The sequence below is a fragment of the Vollenhovia emeryi genome, unplaced genomic scaffold, assembly GCF_000949405.1.
Source record: "Vollenhovia emeryi isolate VEMERY1.0 unplaced genomic scaffold, V.emery_V1.0 DF939140.1, whole genome shotgun sequence".
Taxonomy (NCBI): Eukaryota; Metazoa; Arthropoda; class Insecta; order Hymenoptera; family Formicidae; genus Vollenhovia; species Vollenhovia emeryi.
The window spans coordinates 171,617-188,836 of record NW_011967226.1 but is presented as its reverse complement, the minus strand read 5'-3'; the positions used below and the strand labels follow the sequence as shown (position 1 = coordinate 188,836).

The window sequence follows — 17,220 nt, the reverse complement described above, 5'->3', positions numbered from 1 at the left end:
AAACGGATATATCCAATAAAATTGTATACACTCTAAAGTTTTTGGAGTGAAAATAGAACCATGGAGTGAAATGTTCACTCAATTGGAGCAAATCTTTACTCCATTAGAATGAATATTTACTCCAATAGAGCGACTATTTTACTCCATGGTTCTGTTTTCACTCCAAAAACTTTAGAGAGTACCCGATGAAAGACATGAGCGGTTTGTCAAACAAATCTCATCGGCATCTGCATCTCATTGGATAAATTTCATCGGATGTATCTATAATTTATTCGAAAAACGTGATCGGAAAAATTAACCGTCGGAAACACCATTTAATTGGTTTATCCGATGGAAATTTTTCTCAGTATATATTATTCGCATTGCATCGTTAATTGCTATTAATAATTAACGCTTATTAATATTGCATCAATGTTTCCACACGAGTCAAAGTTACATCGACGAACAATCGTACGCCTTTGATCCTAAAAATAGATCTCCGTATACCGTCGGCAATTGACAGGCGCGACTCATGCGCGAACTTCGGCCTGGACTGAAAAACAAGCAGCCGCGCAAACTTAAATTGTTACACAATCTCTCGCGCACGTAATTAAATATTAAATGTTTCGAGCGGCGTTTAATTGCCCGCCATTATGCACTTCTAATTCGCGCGGTTTTACAAAAAGAAAATGCGACGCTTATCGCTTGCGCTCAACTATATGGATCACGATACCTTCTTGTATTGGTACGTTCTCGAGACCGGATGAGGATAATCGTACGACATCATTGCAGGTGGGAAAGACATAAATCCAGGAAGGGAACTAGCAAACTGCAAAAGAAGCAATCCATGTACAATCGATATATAACACAAATTGAATAATTGAAAAAGAGCCCGAGTATCGTAATAACAAGAGCAGGACTAATTAAAGCCCGAGCGCAGTAGGTGCATGATAACTTATAGTAAATATAAATCTCACGCGAGCACGCAACGCTAAAAAAAAATGCCCGCGTATCTTTCGTCTCAAATCAAACCTGTTCTTTCTCAAACAATTACTTTTACCATGAAGAAAAGTTGATTTTCGCGCACGGCTCTTTAGATTCCTTCGTGCGATCAGCATTGTTGCAGACGAGTATTAATTTTAATAATGAATTTTAATAATAAATATTTTGCGGAAGATACAGACGCTCCGATTTTTAGTTTGCTAAATGCTACCTGTCTTCTAAGTTCGGAGTCCTTTTTTCAACTTACAGTTAATTTACATCCCGCGGTTAATTGTGCAAAAATAAATAAGATTGCGAATATATAACCAGTAATTAAACACAATCGTCGGCGAAGCTAAATATAGCTAGTCAAACCGGATAATAAAATGTATAATAAATATCGAATGCAGTTTCGCCAGTAGCCGACAAATTTATTCGATAAATAAAACACACGAGCGCCATTGCCAGTGTGTACCGGATGATCAACTAGTACAATTTATAAAGCCGTAGATCAAACGGATCCGGACGGCGTCGACGAGGGCCGACGTTGAAAATTTCATTTACACTTCGACCGCCGCGCAACATTCGTCGGTAAAATTAATACCCGTCCACGACAATGACACTGGTCGCAATCTAAGAAATGTACGCGCAAATTAACTTTATCACAGAAACAAGAGCGATCGTGACGTTCAATTTTAACCCAAAGCTAACGTCTCTAATAATAAGACAAGTATAAACAATACGATAAACAAGATAAAGAAAGAATACAATTTTAGAAAAGCGTACCTTTGTCAAGACTGGCAGCTCCAACGGCGGTCAGCGATCGCGAAGTTCGTCATTTGAGGAGAACCAGCTGGGAGACACTTGGCCCGGTGAAATATCGAATCCCGTCGCTTTGTTTATCCCGTGCGAACAAATAACGCCGCACAGGACACGGCGCGTGCGGCGCGGTGTCGCGTTCTCCAGACTTTCGCCAAACAGTCCGGTCGTATCACGAGCCGATTTGCCTCACGGCGTCTCGCCGCGACATTTTAACATCTCCCGTGTCGAAGTGCAAATGGATAAAATATCGGATAACGCGTGTATACCGACGACACGTCGAGCGGATTGACAGGTCGGGACGGGCTGACATTAGACACGCAAGCGGGTGCACTTGGTGAGGTCTCTACACCAACTGACTCGATGCTCTCCGCTGCCATTCCGGCACAGGCTACCCTCACCCGACTACGAACCCTCCGGAGAAGCTACTTTGGATAGGAAGGTCGCTCCAAATACTTGGTTGTGTGCTACCCACACGAGCGCGGGCGCGCGTGCAACCGTGCGTATCGACGAGCTGACAAAAACACGAGGGGCCGTGCACGAGGGAATAATTCAAAGTCAATATACATCAATGACATTGCCAAATCTGTCCCGTTAAACTTTCTCACGGCAATCGCGCGGAATCCTTCGTGTGACAGAATCTTGGACCGCTCTTCGTATCTTCCGATCTTACACGCGACAGATCGTACACTGACAGAAAAAAAAATGGTTGCAGTTACCACAATCTCACTGTAATTTATAGTCATTTTAGAAGCCAACCACATTTTTATAATTCCTCCAACTACGCAAGTTATGGTTGACCTAACAATGTAGTATAGTTTTCATAGACACAAATTGGTCCATGCAACTTATGATATGGTTGTCACAAACCAAAACGAGCTTTTAATTTGGTAAGGTGTACTATTGCAATAACAACCGCAAGTAAAATTTCGAATAACTATAATATATGTAATAAATAATCGTATTTATATTGGAAGTAACATTCCCCGCTTTTTATTATGTATACATTGCGTTCACTATGTTCATTAGTTACATCATTTTGCACTCATAAAGAATCGTACAAGAAAGCATCTTTCAAAGAAAAGATAATTAACTTAAATAAAAATAATTAACTAATTTACTATTCATTACCTGGATATTTTAACAGAATACTAGTTACAAACTTATGTTTTACAGTAAATTTTTTAAACAGTTAGCATTACTGTGTCTATATGGTTGCTATTGCTAATATTACAGTAATAATTGCTATAAAAATGATATTCCTGACTATAATTATTTTACTATGCAATTATAGTTTCACATACTACATATTTTTCTATCAGCGTAATATAATAGAAATCAGACGATAGGAGAAGCATTTCTTTTAACAGTTGTTATCCCGAATCGAATATTTGGGCCCCTCAGTTTAGCCTCGTATAATTTTTGAATTGGAAGCAACGACGTCGAGCTAAGGTTTTTTGTGTCGGGGAAAATATATAGAATTTTTTACCACAGTTAGGCCCTGAAAAGAGTCGCAATTTCTGTTATCAATAAAGACGCCGATGCGAGTGTAATCAACAGAGATAGATTCTCTTCGGCTTAAGAGGTTTCAAAGAGAGTGAAAATTTTACTACATTCTCTTTGAGGGTTAAATGAGATTAAACGCAATTTTTTTTACTCATCTGGGCCTCAAATTGGAGTTTCAAACCGACACCGAGGGCCAAATGAAGACGGAATGGAACAATTGAGGCACATTCCGGGGCCTCGACTCGGGTACTTGCCAACGTGGATTTTAATTCCGATTCTGTTTGCCCGCCAACTGATACGAACCGCGAAGGAAGGCGGTTAGCGGTCGCTGTTTAAGCCACGCCGTACGTACCGATAATTAATGCCCTGCGTGGCGAATGGGATTGAATTACCAATTTTACACGCGCGTCCGTGGGCGCACGCTCGCGTCGAATTTGTTTGCAAAATATAGCGATCGTGCCGAGCTCGCGTTGCGCCCGTCGTAACACGAGCCATCGCGTTCAGTGAAAGCGAGCAACGTTCAATCAGAATGCCATTACCACATATCCGTCGATAATGAGGCGGAAACCGCCATGGCACGTTTGGCGCTTCTGCGATCGCGTTACGCGTCCGCCGGTGTTTTTCTCCCTCGGTTCAGATACTCCGAAAAAGCTTGCGGCTGCAACTTGGAATAGACCTGATATCCCTTGCAGTGATAAAGGGGAAGAGCGCGGCAGAACGGGTTGCGATTAGGGAAATGATACGAGAAGGCCGCGATCGCATGGCGCGTCTTATAATCACGCGCATAATTTCGCGAGTTCTTGTATAATCGCGTATTAAACATTTTCCAAACGTGAGATCCGTGCAATTTCATAAAACCTCAATCCCGGGCTGTAATTATGGCATCTCGATCGTTCCCAGAGCTATCGCATCCGCCTCGCCGGCAAATCGTCCGCGTCGGCAGTGACGGTTCTTTTTTTAACAATCGCAGCGCGACTGCTAATTAATATAGTGAACGCGAACCGAGTCGTAAACACCGTAGATGCGGCAAAACTGTCGTAAGGAGTAATATGTCGCCCCGGCGATGGCGACGATAGCGATCGATCCAAATGAGCGGTCAGCTGTAATGCGCATCTCGCGACTCTAAAATTATGGTATACCTAAATTGTAAAGTAGCCCGCCGGCGATTATCTCTTCATTAGCATCGAGCTTGTCTTAATGCGGCTACGAAGACAGCTGGTTTCCTCGCGCAAAAATGCCGCTCTTAATCGGGTCGTATCGTGACGGGCAAAGAACTGGAAGTTAGTCCGTACCGACGATAACTAATTCGAGAGTAATGCGGCAAATTTCAACGTTAAGATAGAAATCGTAAAAACGACGATAAAAGACGCACCGATCGGGGGCCCATTTTTTAAGGAGCCATCGAGTTTTAGGGAACGAGGCCCTCGATCACCCTCAGACACGCGAGATAAATGATTTAAAATCGTCGCGTGTGCTATAATACTCGGGTGTATTTGCGACACTCGGTAATCAGTAATTACGAGTGATATCTGATCGATGGAGGGTCGATCGCGTCTCGTGACGTTCCACTTCGTGACAGCGCTGAAAAGACACCATTGTCGAGGCTTCAAGAGGCGCGTCGCGTCCGCGGGATTTCGGCTGCCTCACTCGAGATGATAAGCCGAAAACTCATTAAGATTATCTCTGCGCGCTGGAGCTGCCAGATGCTGAAGGAACGCTGCAGACACGCCGACTGCATTTGCACTTGGCGCTGCCTTCTGGAGCTGCCTCGTCGCTCATGTCAACGGGGAATTTTTATAGAGATGACCGTCGTGATCTCTGAGCCGCGGGGTGATTAGTCTCGCGGCGCTAAGAGAGCCTTCTGTCGTAGATAGACCGGTGCTTCACGCATCGAGGTGCGCGCGTGAAAATTTCCAAAGCCATGTGCTCCAACGTTGAAGGATGGAGATACCAAGTGCACAGTATACATTTTATTTCGTTCGGTGTTTCACGATTCGTCTAAATATGCGAATTCAATTAACTCGGCAGATTGGCGGAAAAATTTTCATCGGATAAACCAACTAAACAGTGTGTCCGATGGTTAACTTTTCCGATTAAATTGTGGATACATCCGATGAAATTTAATTGAAAAACCGATCATATGTTTCATCGGATATATCCGTTTGTCATCATGTAATTGTATATTATGTAATTATGTGTTATGTAATTATATAATTATCCGATTATATTTAGTCGGATGTCTTTCTCAGTGCTGGATTCAGCGATAGTTTTTAATCGTTTTTCAAGATACACACCGCGAACACCTCTAGCTTTATATCCACTCGCACGACGAATAAGAGAGTCGTTATATAAAAATCCACACCCCCTGAAATTTTACTCGGCTACATACGTCGTTATGACATTGTGTTCTAAGGCGGTATAATCGTACGATCCGCTCCTTTTACACAGCGGCAGTTGGTGTGTACGGATTGTATCCGGTGCTGTCATTCACGAGACGTGCAGACGCGCCCGATTCTTAGGCGTGCTTTCATTGACGCCAACCGGCGTATTAAAACCCGACACGAGTCGTAAACATTCGCACGCTTCGCGTAGCGGCCCGCGATACGGCACAAGCGATAACAAGTGGTCTGATAACGACGCGAACGATATTGCACGGGCCGGTTTCAACGTCGGGTGACTAATCAACTAATTATTGTTTTCCTTCCTGGTATTTCAAGCGGTGAAACGGCTCGCTCTTTCTTCCTCCCTCCCCCATCCGCTCGGCAGACCGACAGACACACGAGAACTGTGAGACTCGTGCGGCGAGCACAAGGCGCGCGATGATCGATGAGGAAGAATAAATAAAAACTTCCGCACCGAATGCCGACGAGCTTCCTTGAAGGATACGCGCTATCGTCCGATAGATGAATCTCGATCTCTTCTCCGACGCCGGTTCTTCCCGCGCTATCTAAAATTTACGGTTGCGTCCAAAGTTAAATGTTATAACATTCTATACAAGTTCCGAAAAGTAATTTATTCGCATTTCAATTTCAAGCAAGTCAAATAGTTTTCACAGATACGAAAAAGTCGCTAAGGTTCTTTACTTACATTATAATATAAGAATCTAAGGGTAAATGTTGTAGATTCCTCGAATCGACGATTACGTACACTGAAAAAAAAACAACCGTAAGCTAATCGTGGTTTGCTAAAAATACTTTGCTGCCACAACTATAAATTTCTAAACCGCAGCAAACGGTTTGCTGTCGCACCTAAGGCACAGTGGCAAAGTGTATATATCTTACAACTGAAATTTAGAAATTTGCCACGTGCAGTTTTTAGCCACGATAGCTACACTTTTCTTTCCGTGTATTCTCGCAAAAAAAATTCTCCTTCTCGTACTCGAAGAAACTAAACAGGTTTTAGACAAGAAGAAATTGAAAGGTATTTAGTAAGCTTCGTGCGTGGAAGGTAATCCCGTATAAGCCCGGGCTCTGAGACTCTTTCCTCTGGATGCAACATTTTTCGAAGCCTTGGAAAGGATCAAAGCCTTCGCCTGCACGCAATAATTATTGCTTTTAAAAATCGGGCAGATACAAATTTCTTTCCCAAGATACTCTCGTCCTTACGAAATTACGAGTGATTACTCCGCTGCCCGGCGAAATCAGCTTCCTTGATGCCTCCGCCGCGCGTTTCTCAGCACGTTCATTTCCCACGCACGTGGTGCAAAATTGTGGTGCACCCTCTCGCCGTTTACGATCGCCGATCCGCGGCCGCAGACTTCTTCGCGTGCACGTAAAAAGAGGTAGCTCGGTTTGCCCCCCTTTTTTTAAGTTTATTGCGGTTGATTGGCGAGGCCAAGACCCCGCATGATACTCGGCGGCACGAACCGTGGCGTCGGCACCCTTTCTCGCACGGGCCCGCAGCCCAGAAATTGGGCCCCGATAAAGCGTGAAGACGGGCGAAAAGGGCGGGAGGACGAGGCGTTTGGAGAAAGTGCGCAACAAGTGTGAACGCTCGGGAGCGCGCGGGCACGTTTGCGATAGCCAAGAATGAATCCTCGGCTGGGCAAAGTCATTGTGAAAGCCGTACATTTCGTGGAGAACGAGATATTTGGCTGGATAAGAGGTGTCGAGAGACGAGGAGCAACGAGGCGAAAGTCGGCCAAGACGCAGAGAGAATGTGCCAAATGCCGTTTGGCAAATTGCGTGCTTTTGTCGTACAACTTCAGCAACGAGAAATGCATACGAGCCTCACATTGTTCTAACCGTCATTCGACTTTCGGTAACATTAAATTGCACGCAGTTTTGCCTATAATTCAGACACAAGTAATTTTTTAGAATATCTCTGAACGCCAATTTTTAACATTTTGTAGTACTTGTTCTCGACGCTGCTACTTCACGCGGTGTGTTTCTGCCCTAAATCGATTCGCTCATAAAAATTGTCAAACATCTCTCGTATTTCCCAACGCAAAGCCTACAGGTGTCAATGCCTACGTGCACGTAATCGCCGCCTAGAAGACGGCAAGCACGTTAAAAAGCCGCGAACGTATCATAATGAAAAACGGGGGGGAAAAAAGCGCGAAGTCACCACGAGCGGAGGCCCGTCGCGGTAGCGGCCGGAGCTCGCTGAAAAAAGGAGGGAAACACGAGAAGAGGAGGCTGATGGCAGAGCGCGGCGGTAACGGCAGCAAGAAGAGGAGGAGGCGGCGGTGGTGGAGGAGGTGGAGGTGACGGTGGTGGAGGAGGAGGAGGAGAGAGGTAGCGCCGAGGATGAAAAAAACGCGGTTTGTGTTCACGGCTCGGGCGGCTCGGACGTGTGCGAGTCGCGTGTGAGGCTCGCGCCTGTCGTTGTCTCTGTCGCGAGCACGGGCCCGGGCGGCGGGGCCCCGGCGCTCGGGGGTCCGGACTGTTGCGGTCTCTGTCGGGCCCCGTGCCGGCTGAAGGGCCCGTGTGGGACGCGATGCCTCGCCTCGTTCTCACGGTAGCCTCCGACGAAGGGGGCCCCCTTTTGCTCGCTTCCTCCTGCTCCTCCTTCTCCGCCCTCCCTCGTCGCCGCTGCGGCTGCCGCCGCCGCCGCCGCCGCCGCCGCCGCTAGCTGCTGCTGTTGCCGCTGCCGCCTCTTTCCTCTTCTTTCCTCTCTTTGCGCGGCCGTTCCCGCTCTTGCGCTCTCCTCGGCACCTTCTCCCTCCTGTTTTCCGGACCGTGCGCACCGCCGTGACTCGCGTGCACGCGTGTGCGTGCCGCGCCAAGCACGCGTCTAGTCCCTGCGAGCGATCGTCGGATTTTCTGAACGTCGCGAGCGCGGGGATCGTAAGTGTCGGACGGCCTGGCGCATGTCACTCATGATCACCGGAAGCTTTTTGCTGTATTACAAAAATGGCCAATGTCGAAATATTGCATTTGACGGAGCGGTCAGTTTATGAAATTGATCAACTCCCACATAAATTCTTATTTAATTTGCACATTAACGCACAAAGCTTCCTCTATGAGGAAGCCTTTGAATAGACAACTTGCCACAATGTTGATCCTGCCAAATTTCCAATTTGCACCTTTAAATTAAAAAAAAAAACTGGGCCACATGATGAGGAAGCAATGTGCAAATTTTTAATTTTGTTGCGAGATGAAGATTGTAGAAAACTGTACACTGAGAAAAATGTCCGATTAAATATAATCGGATAATCCGATTACATAATAACAAACGGATATATCCGATTAAATTGTACGCCCGATGAAAAATGTGATCGGTTTTACAATCAAGTTTCATCGGTAACTGCATTTTATCGGATAAATTTCATCGGATGTATTCATAATTTGATCGGAAAAATTAACTATCGGAAACATTATTTAATTGATTTATCCGATGAAAATTTTTCTCAGTGTACGTTTTCTCCTATGACGAAAACATCTATTGCGGATATGGTGTGTCAGGCTATTGACAAAGGCGCAATGTCAACGCTGGAAACGATATATTAACTGAATCGTTTCTGTCAATCTCGAATAGAGATAGGAAATTAATCCGGCCGACTCGTCGGTGATCAGATCGGATGATCCGATCCGATTTTTACCACACAGGTTTTTCAGGGAACGTTCAAGCGCTCCTTTGCTTCTTGCTACGAATGTGTCTTTCGTTCTTCGCGGGCATTTTGGAATAAATAGTGTCCGGAGATTAAAGGACAGATAAGGAGATTAAAGCCTCTAAGTGCGGACGTTTAATGAGTAACCAGCGAAATTTATAAAGCCGGGGCGCAAATAAAATTTAAAATCTTAATTTAATGTATCGTGCCCGCTCATGGATTTAATTGGCGCGTGATCTGAATGCAAATGACGGGATAAGAAATCTACTTTGAAAAAAACAGCTGCATTTCCTGTGGAAGCCCTCGATAATTGAAGACGTCGGGAGAGAAAGCGAATTAACGTTGTAACGACTGCGTGTGGTGCCGCAGGCTGCCTAAAATATTGATATAACGGAATACGCGAGCACTGTCTTTACCGATCAATTTCCCGTCTTAATTAGGGATCGGCTACCGGACGGTCTAACGTAAACATACATTTTTTCTTGTGCAGCGATAATGCGCTCGGTGAGAAATCGCCCGCATCTCTTTAAGCCGACCGCCGAAGACAGTTTCTTCCTCCTCGTATCTGACTTGCAAATTCGCAGGGAAAAAAAAATTCGTTGGCGCGTACGTGGGTAATCGTTATTATTAAAAATGCCGTTAACGTGTGCCCGATGTTTGCGCTCGCGTGAAATATGGTAGCGTTAACATAAATAAAGGATATTAGACGAGACAATGGCATTTCGGCTCCCACGACTGGCCCTCGCGCCCTTTTAACACGCGATCGTGTTGATTCCCGTAGAATCCCTCACGCAACGGGAATAAATAAATAGTTATAAACGCGACGATAAGCATCTGAAGTGGATAGAAAGGGACGCGGTAAGGACGCTGGCGAAGGGGGATCGGGGTGAGGGGGGCGGGGGCGACATTCTTGTGTACCGGCGATGCGGCAATGACGTGAGCGTTGCCGAAACGACAGAAGGACGCCCGAAAGATGTTTTCGTTCTTTTCATCCCGCCCCGCGTGTCGGGCTCTCGTACATAATTTTGACACTCGCGGGGCCGCGGGCTCACGTCAAACGCCGCGGCTGCTTCCGTGGGAGAGAAGCGGCAGAGCACGCTCGTTCTCTCGCCGGGCACGCCGCGCCGCATACCCTCACGCGAAATTTCAATTTCCGGTCCGGCCGCGCGGCCCGCGCCGCGCCGCGCCGCGCCGGTGCGGGACGCGCGTCGCGAAACACGTGCAATCGGTATTTCCCTTTCGTGAATGGGACCCCCGTCGCTATCCCCCCGCGACCCCGGAGCCGGGCGCGCCGGCCGATTCACCGCTCTCCCGTAACCACCCTTCATTCACGAATACGAAATTATCGGGAATCAAAGGTACACTGGACACAGTTGGCGGCACAATGAGCCGCGGCCGTTCGTGAATGAATGCGCGCTCGTGTACGCACGAGCCATCACGGCGTGCCCCGCGGGGGAACCGACTCGTAGCGGGTGGAGTGAGCGGACGAGGGGCGCGAGAGGGGCGGGCAAACGAGGAAGGGAGCGCGCTCGGAAGAGCCCGGGGTATAAGCTGTGTCCTCTCCTCGGTTAAATCCCGTCCTCATTGTTGTCCGGCTTAATATTCATGAGCGTCTATCGCGGGAATCGCTGTTTGAATGAGCGCAGGTGCCCGTGATCGTGGGAATTTCGCTCCGGCTTCTCGGCCAACGGGAAACCGATAGCAGGTGGCGGCAGGGCGGACGAGAACGAAAGACAGAGAGCGAGAGGGGGGGGGGAGAAGGAATTCCGCAACGGCGGCGGCGGCGGCGGGCCGACGATGGAGTCATTCGGCTATTGCGGAATCGGTGCGGCGTCGTCCGCTGGGACGTGCGATTCGCCGGTCCATCACACAGCTGCCGATGAATGGTCTGCTCAGGGCGAATTTACTACACGGTTCCCTCCCGATCGCCGTCCCGATCCGGATCAATCATCCACGGCGGAAGAACGGCGGAGGGAATTCGCGCGCGATACTTTGCAAAACCGGGATAAATTAATCGAAACGGAATCTCATCTCTCTCTCTCTCTCTCTTCTTCTTGACGTGCAAACGTCGTCTCCGGAGCGAGGTGCATTTTGTCGTCGAAACCTCGGTGTGAAAGTGAAAAAAGATTTCATTATGTAATCAATACTTGGCTGCGTGCCGTTACGCAAGTGTAATTACGCATCACGCCAGCTGTCTTCACGGTCTTATCGAACAATTGTATGAAACGCACGACATCGACGTCGTCGAATTCACGAACTCCCGCGCGTTCCTACGCTTTCCATTTGAACAAATGCCCCCATTCCGATTATATCATCTTTCGACTCGGTTGATTGTTCATCTCGCGCCGCGTGTCCGCGATAATAAACGGATCCTCACCCGGACGTACGTAATAAACGATAATTCTACTCGGTCCAAGGCACCGAGAGCCCGTAATGAGAGGAAGAGCCTGAGCGTCTCGGTCATTTTTGCGGCCTGCCATTAATCGCGCGCGTTTCCTGGACATTACTGAAACAAACATCGCGTGGCAATATACCCGCGGGGAGTCATTCCCAGCGAGATCCCCCGGCGCCCCGACAAAGACGCCCCGCTGCCGCTCGCGCGTCCGAGGGGAGAGCCTCCCCTCGGCGACGACGTCGACCGCGAATCTCCTCCGCTCGCGCACCTTGCGCGCGTCAACGCTAACGACGCCGCGCGCACCGCCTCCTCCTCCCCCCCCCCCGCGTCCCCGCGATTCGGATCGCGAGGCGCTTCCAGGGCAATCTCTGGCACGGCACGCGGGGCTCGCGATAAGAAATGGGGCGCGTAAATTACGAGCCGCGTCAGATACGAGCCGCGCTCGTGCAGATTAACCTTCGGGCGCGCACATGCGGGGTCAACTCATAGACTTTTATGTACTACTAGACTGCTACCTTCGAGCTGAACAGTGAGGCAAGTGTTCTGCCATGTCTAGTTAGGTAAATAAAGTAGTATGTCAGTGACACACACCGACGCATACATACTACTTTGTCAGCTCGAAGGTAGCAGTCTAGTAGTATCGTAGTATAACTGGTAGGTCCACTCTCTGTCGGCCCCTTTGATCTTTACGGTCCCGATCACGTGGTATTCCGCCATTATTCTGGGCAGCAATTCAGCGGCATGTGTACACGCATCGGCATAAATGCTGTCCCTATCCTTGTGAGGTGCCCGCACACAACTAGAGTCCCTGTAGTTGTGTGCGTGCACCTCACAAGGATAGGGACAGCATTTATGCCGGTGCGTGTACCTGCTGCAGTTGTGTATCAAAGCTACACTACCGCGCATATAACTTTTCTCTCATTGGTCTGCCCAGAACAATGTTGGATGTGCAGAAGGGATCGACGCAAAATAAAACAAATGGTAGAGTGGACCTACTATAGTTATACTACGGTAGTATATAGAAGTCTGCGGGTCAACCACACGATTTTCAGCCATGCAAGGAAGTCGCGCGGTGTTTTCTTTATTTTATATACAATGCTCGTCACTTGGACAGAAATACTTGTGGCACTCGTTATCGTGAACACACATCACGGTTATTTGTCCTATAACAGCGCGATGTAGTTACGAAAATTAATGTTTGCCGCTGGCAAGTGTCTTTCTTAAACAGTATACGTGACGAGTAACAAATGTCTCCGTGAGACCCGAGGAGGACCTGAGAGTCTGGTGACGATAAAAATTAAACGCTTCGCTCGCGGCGCGTCGCAGCTGTTGAAAAGAAATCGAGCATTCCCGAAGATAAAATCAGAACGTTACGATCGTAATCGGCGGCCCTCATTAAAAGCGAGTAACTTTTGCGAGTGAAAGTTTTCGGAGTCCCGGAGTTGTCACACGTTCCATTAAGCCGTAATTGGTTTGCGACTTGAAATAATTGACTGCCAATATTACGTACAAGATACAAAGTAGCGCGTTATCGCGTGGAACCGATCGCGCAAGCTGATACACCTTAACTCGATCGAGCTTAATGGCACGGATGGGCGTGCTTCGTCTTTACAAATTGCGGCCGGCCGACACGATCGGGCGGGCTTACGTTCGAGGTTTCTGCACGGCGCGCTAACCCGCTTAATTACATCGCCATCCACCGGCATTATAGTTACAACTGGGATAGTAATTTAGTTACCGATCACCCGCGACGCCGACACGAACAAGGTCGACGCGCATATTTTACGTGTATATTTCAATATATTTCAGTACAAGTCGCTCTTGATGCCTTTGTCTTAAATATATAATCAAAACGCCATCGTGACGTATTCACATCTTACTCGTCTGTCTTGTACTTTGTAAACGCACAATTGTAGACGACACAGCGTGAAGATAGATAACGATTCGCCAGAACGATAATGATAATGACGGAAAAATAAAATATATCATTGGACAAAATTGATTAGCTTGATATTATTGATTGAAATCGTATAAAGATATGCGTACTGATCGAGACGATTTATATCACGCATCGCGCATAATTACGGGATCCCCTCGCGCGCGACGAGTCCCCATTCTCCTGGGTGTCGAGGATGCCGATTGGAGCGTGGGCGTCGTCGTCGAAGCGATTCAGACCGTGAGGAGGAGTCGCCGCCGTGTCGAGACGACGGCAAGGAACGCCGTCGCTCCCGCTCTCCTCTTCTCGGTGACTGCGGGAGCGGAACACGAAGAGCTTCCTGAAACGCTCCAGCGCCGACGGCCGTTCCGTTCCCACGAGGCGCACGATCCGTAAGGGCCCGGCGTCGTCCGGGGTCGATCCGCGTGTAACCGGCTATTCGCGGCGACCGCTAATGATCGTGTCGGTGCCAGGACGCGCCCGAAGCGTGGCCGACGCGTGGACGCGGCGATTTTTCCGGTGTTACGTTGCGGACTCAATTTTCCGCCCTTCCTTACCGGTCAGCTCGAGTTGAGAGAACGCGTCAAGCTGAAGATACACGAAGAAGAAACTTGGGTTGACGGCAGAAAACGATCCGTGAACGCTTAAAACTGTCTTAGTCGTAGATCTAAGATTACGTCTACGACTAAGACAGTCTTAGGGTCTTAGCACAAAGATTGACATAACCGTTTACGATTCTGTTATAAGACTTAAGTCGGTGTCGGAATCATCCACGCACAAAGAATTGTCGTAGACGTATTGTCGTATTTATCGTATCGCAAGGTTCCGACTAAGACAGTCTTAGGATCTGGGCAGAAAGGTGGTCGTAACACCGACTTAAGTCTTACGATAGAATCGTAAACTGTTACGACAATCTTTCTGCCCAGACCCTAAGACTTGTCTTGGTCATAGACGTATATCGCCTTGCGATACGATGAATGCGTTGACTTCGAACATCGACTTGCGTCTTACTACGGAATCGCAAACACTTACGACAATTTTTCTGCTCAGGCCCTTAAGCGTTTACGGATCGTTCTCTGCCATCAGCCTTAGCAGTAAGACGTAAGAGTTTCAACCAATTGGAATTTTCAGCATTGCTTAAGTTTCAAAATGACTTACGTTCTCGACAGTGATTGGACATTTCCCTAAAATCTTAAGTGTGACTGCTTCAGTCTTTTCGTGCGTTCGGGTCTTCGTTGTTGATATCGCAAAAGCGACCGGCTCTCGTTTCATACGCGTAGAAAAGTGTTATCGGCCCCGGCAACCTATCATCTCGCCAATTAATTTTCTAAATTAGCAATCGCATCTCTCACCGTCGTCTAGACTAGTCTAGAGGATCGTCTCGCACGGACTATAAATCTCGAGCCGCGAGACTCTCGTAATGCGAGGCGCAACTGATCTCGCGCCGCACTCATTACGGCAGGATCGATTAAAAAGCGTTTCCCCGCCTGGCTCGCTCGCGAGACTAGATGGACGAGATACGAAATTCAGAAATTCCACCCGCTTCACACACGTCGACTGCCCCGGGAAACCTGTTTCCCCACCTCGCGCGAGCGCGAGCGGCGTGACTGACACGTGGTCGCGCGGTTGTCCGTGTTCGCTCGAGATCTCTTTCTCGATTACGGGCGCTCGTCCGTCACCTTGGATCGGCTCTCACGATCTTCATAATGCAGAAGATTACGGCTGCCGGCACTTCCTGCTTTTCGAAAAAGAAGCAGAAAAGAGGACGGGGGAAAAAAGAGACTCCGATAATGCACGGTTCGTCTCGTGGCGGAACGTGAAATTTCGCTCGCGCATCGCGCACCGCTTATGCATCTTAGCCGCTAACCGACGATTTCGGTTAGGGCGGGGTCGAGGGGGTCTTATGCAAATAAACGAAACGGCGTAGCGCAGACATTCGGCAATAAGCGCTGTGTAATTTCCACATTGCGATCGGCAATCAATTGAACGACGTACTTAACTGCTTGCCTTATTAAGCAATTATGGTGTGTTGTAAAATTACGCCCCTTAAATTGCATGAAAACTCTCGCGGGGATACGCGATAGTTTGACCGACAAATTTTACGTAAGACCGAGTTCCACGGACGATCTACGAACGCGTCGCGTGCAATCGAGATCTCGAACGTCTAGAATAATCGTGCAAGCTTAGACCGAGAAAAATGTCCGATTAAATATAATCGGATAATCCAATTACATAATAACAGATGGACACCCGAGTCGAAATTTTGGTACTACTTTGACACTTTTAAGGATAATTTACACCTACTTAGCTGATCTATACGCCTACATAGACCAGCAATAACCTACTTTGATGACATTATATTTTTTTACTCCTCCCTTGAATTTTTAATTCTAAAAATTTACTGTAGCTCTTACTTATCTCCTTCTACAGCTTTGTCGACGCAAAGTTACATAAGACTCTAAAAATCGTTTGAGCAAACATATCCGGGAGTGTGTCGGTCACGTGGACGACGGGCGGAACGAATGTTTACCGAGTAATCAGTGGTGCGCCCTGAAGAAATTCAGAATTCGGTGAATTCTCACGATCTCGCAACTTTATATTTCCGCAGCCCGGCTGATGCGTGGCCGATCACGCGGCGACTTTTGCTCCCGGATCGAATGGTCCAAGACGCTGGGCTCTGTCACTCTGTGAAATTCTTCCCATGGATCACAATGAAAGGGCACACGATCCAGATCCTGAATGTCCCCCGGGGGCCCTCCCCGAGGTTCCTCGACGATCGCCAGACTGGAACGGTCTCGCTTTGGTAGCGAGAGTCGAACGCAAATAAAGTGCCACGAGCCTGCGCACCGCCGAGCGCTCCCTCGACCGAGCCGATCCGCGGTTTTTGCGACACCAACCGCGGTCCGATTTGTTCCAGGGGGCGAGGAGCGTCGGATCGGCCGCGTTCGCGCTTTTTCTGAATCGGACGGGGAGAAAATTTTAATTATTCCTCTCTTCGTCCGCGCGGGGATAGCGCACGCTCGTTCCCCTCCCCCTTCGTGGGTTTACTCTTTTCTCGCTCGCGCGCGCGAACGTAAGTTGACGGCTTGCGCTTGTACGCGCGCGTGCATGTCTGCAAAACACGGCGCAAACCGAATAAAAGCATGACCCCGCTAATTAAGAGCAAACGGTCCGCGACCGATAGGGGACCGCGAGCGAAAGACAGCTTCGTCACGCACTTGGTCCTCTCGCGACCGGGACTTCTTGCCTCGGTAGAGAAATGCCTTTAATACGACCAAGTGCTCTCTCACCCTGCAATTATTTACATACAGACGTACACTTATCGAGGCGGTCACTCCGGCGCGCCCGGATCTCGATCACCTCGAACGGATTCGAAGGCGTTCGTCACGCGCGCGCGCAAAAAAAAATAAGAAAGAACGGAGGGGAAAAAGGACGAGAGTGCAGGGGAGGAAGGGACTCGAATCTGGCCGTTACAACTGGAGGAGCGTGGGAAGGCAGAAGTCGCGAATCCTTGTAAGGAGCCGTTGTATTTCCTGAAGGAGGTCCTGCGCG

General features: G+C 48.3%; 1 protein-coding gene across 1 annotated transcript in view; it reads right to left on the bottom strand.

Moving 5' to 3' along the window:
• LOC105567092 (enhancer of split mgamma protein-like) overlaps nucleotides 1–2,306 on the bottom strand; it is a 9,117-nt gene extending 6,811 nt beyond the window's left edge. The window contains exons 1-2 of the mRNA XM_012021647.1: nucleotides 1,747–2,306; nucleotides 713–808 (exon numbers count right to left, since the gene is read on the bottom strand). Of these exons, the coding sequence (XP_011877037.1) occupies nucleotides 713–784 (72 nt within the window). The 5' untranslated portion in view covers nucleotides 785–808; nucleotides 1,747–2,306. The remainder of the gene's footprint in view (nucleotides 1–712; nucleotides 809–1,746) is intronic.
• Between the last annotated feature and the right edge of the window lie 14,914 nt (nucleotides 2,307–17,220).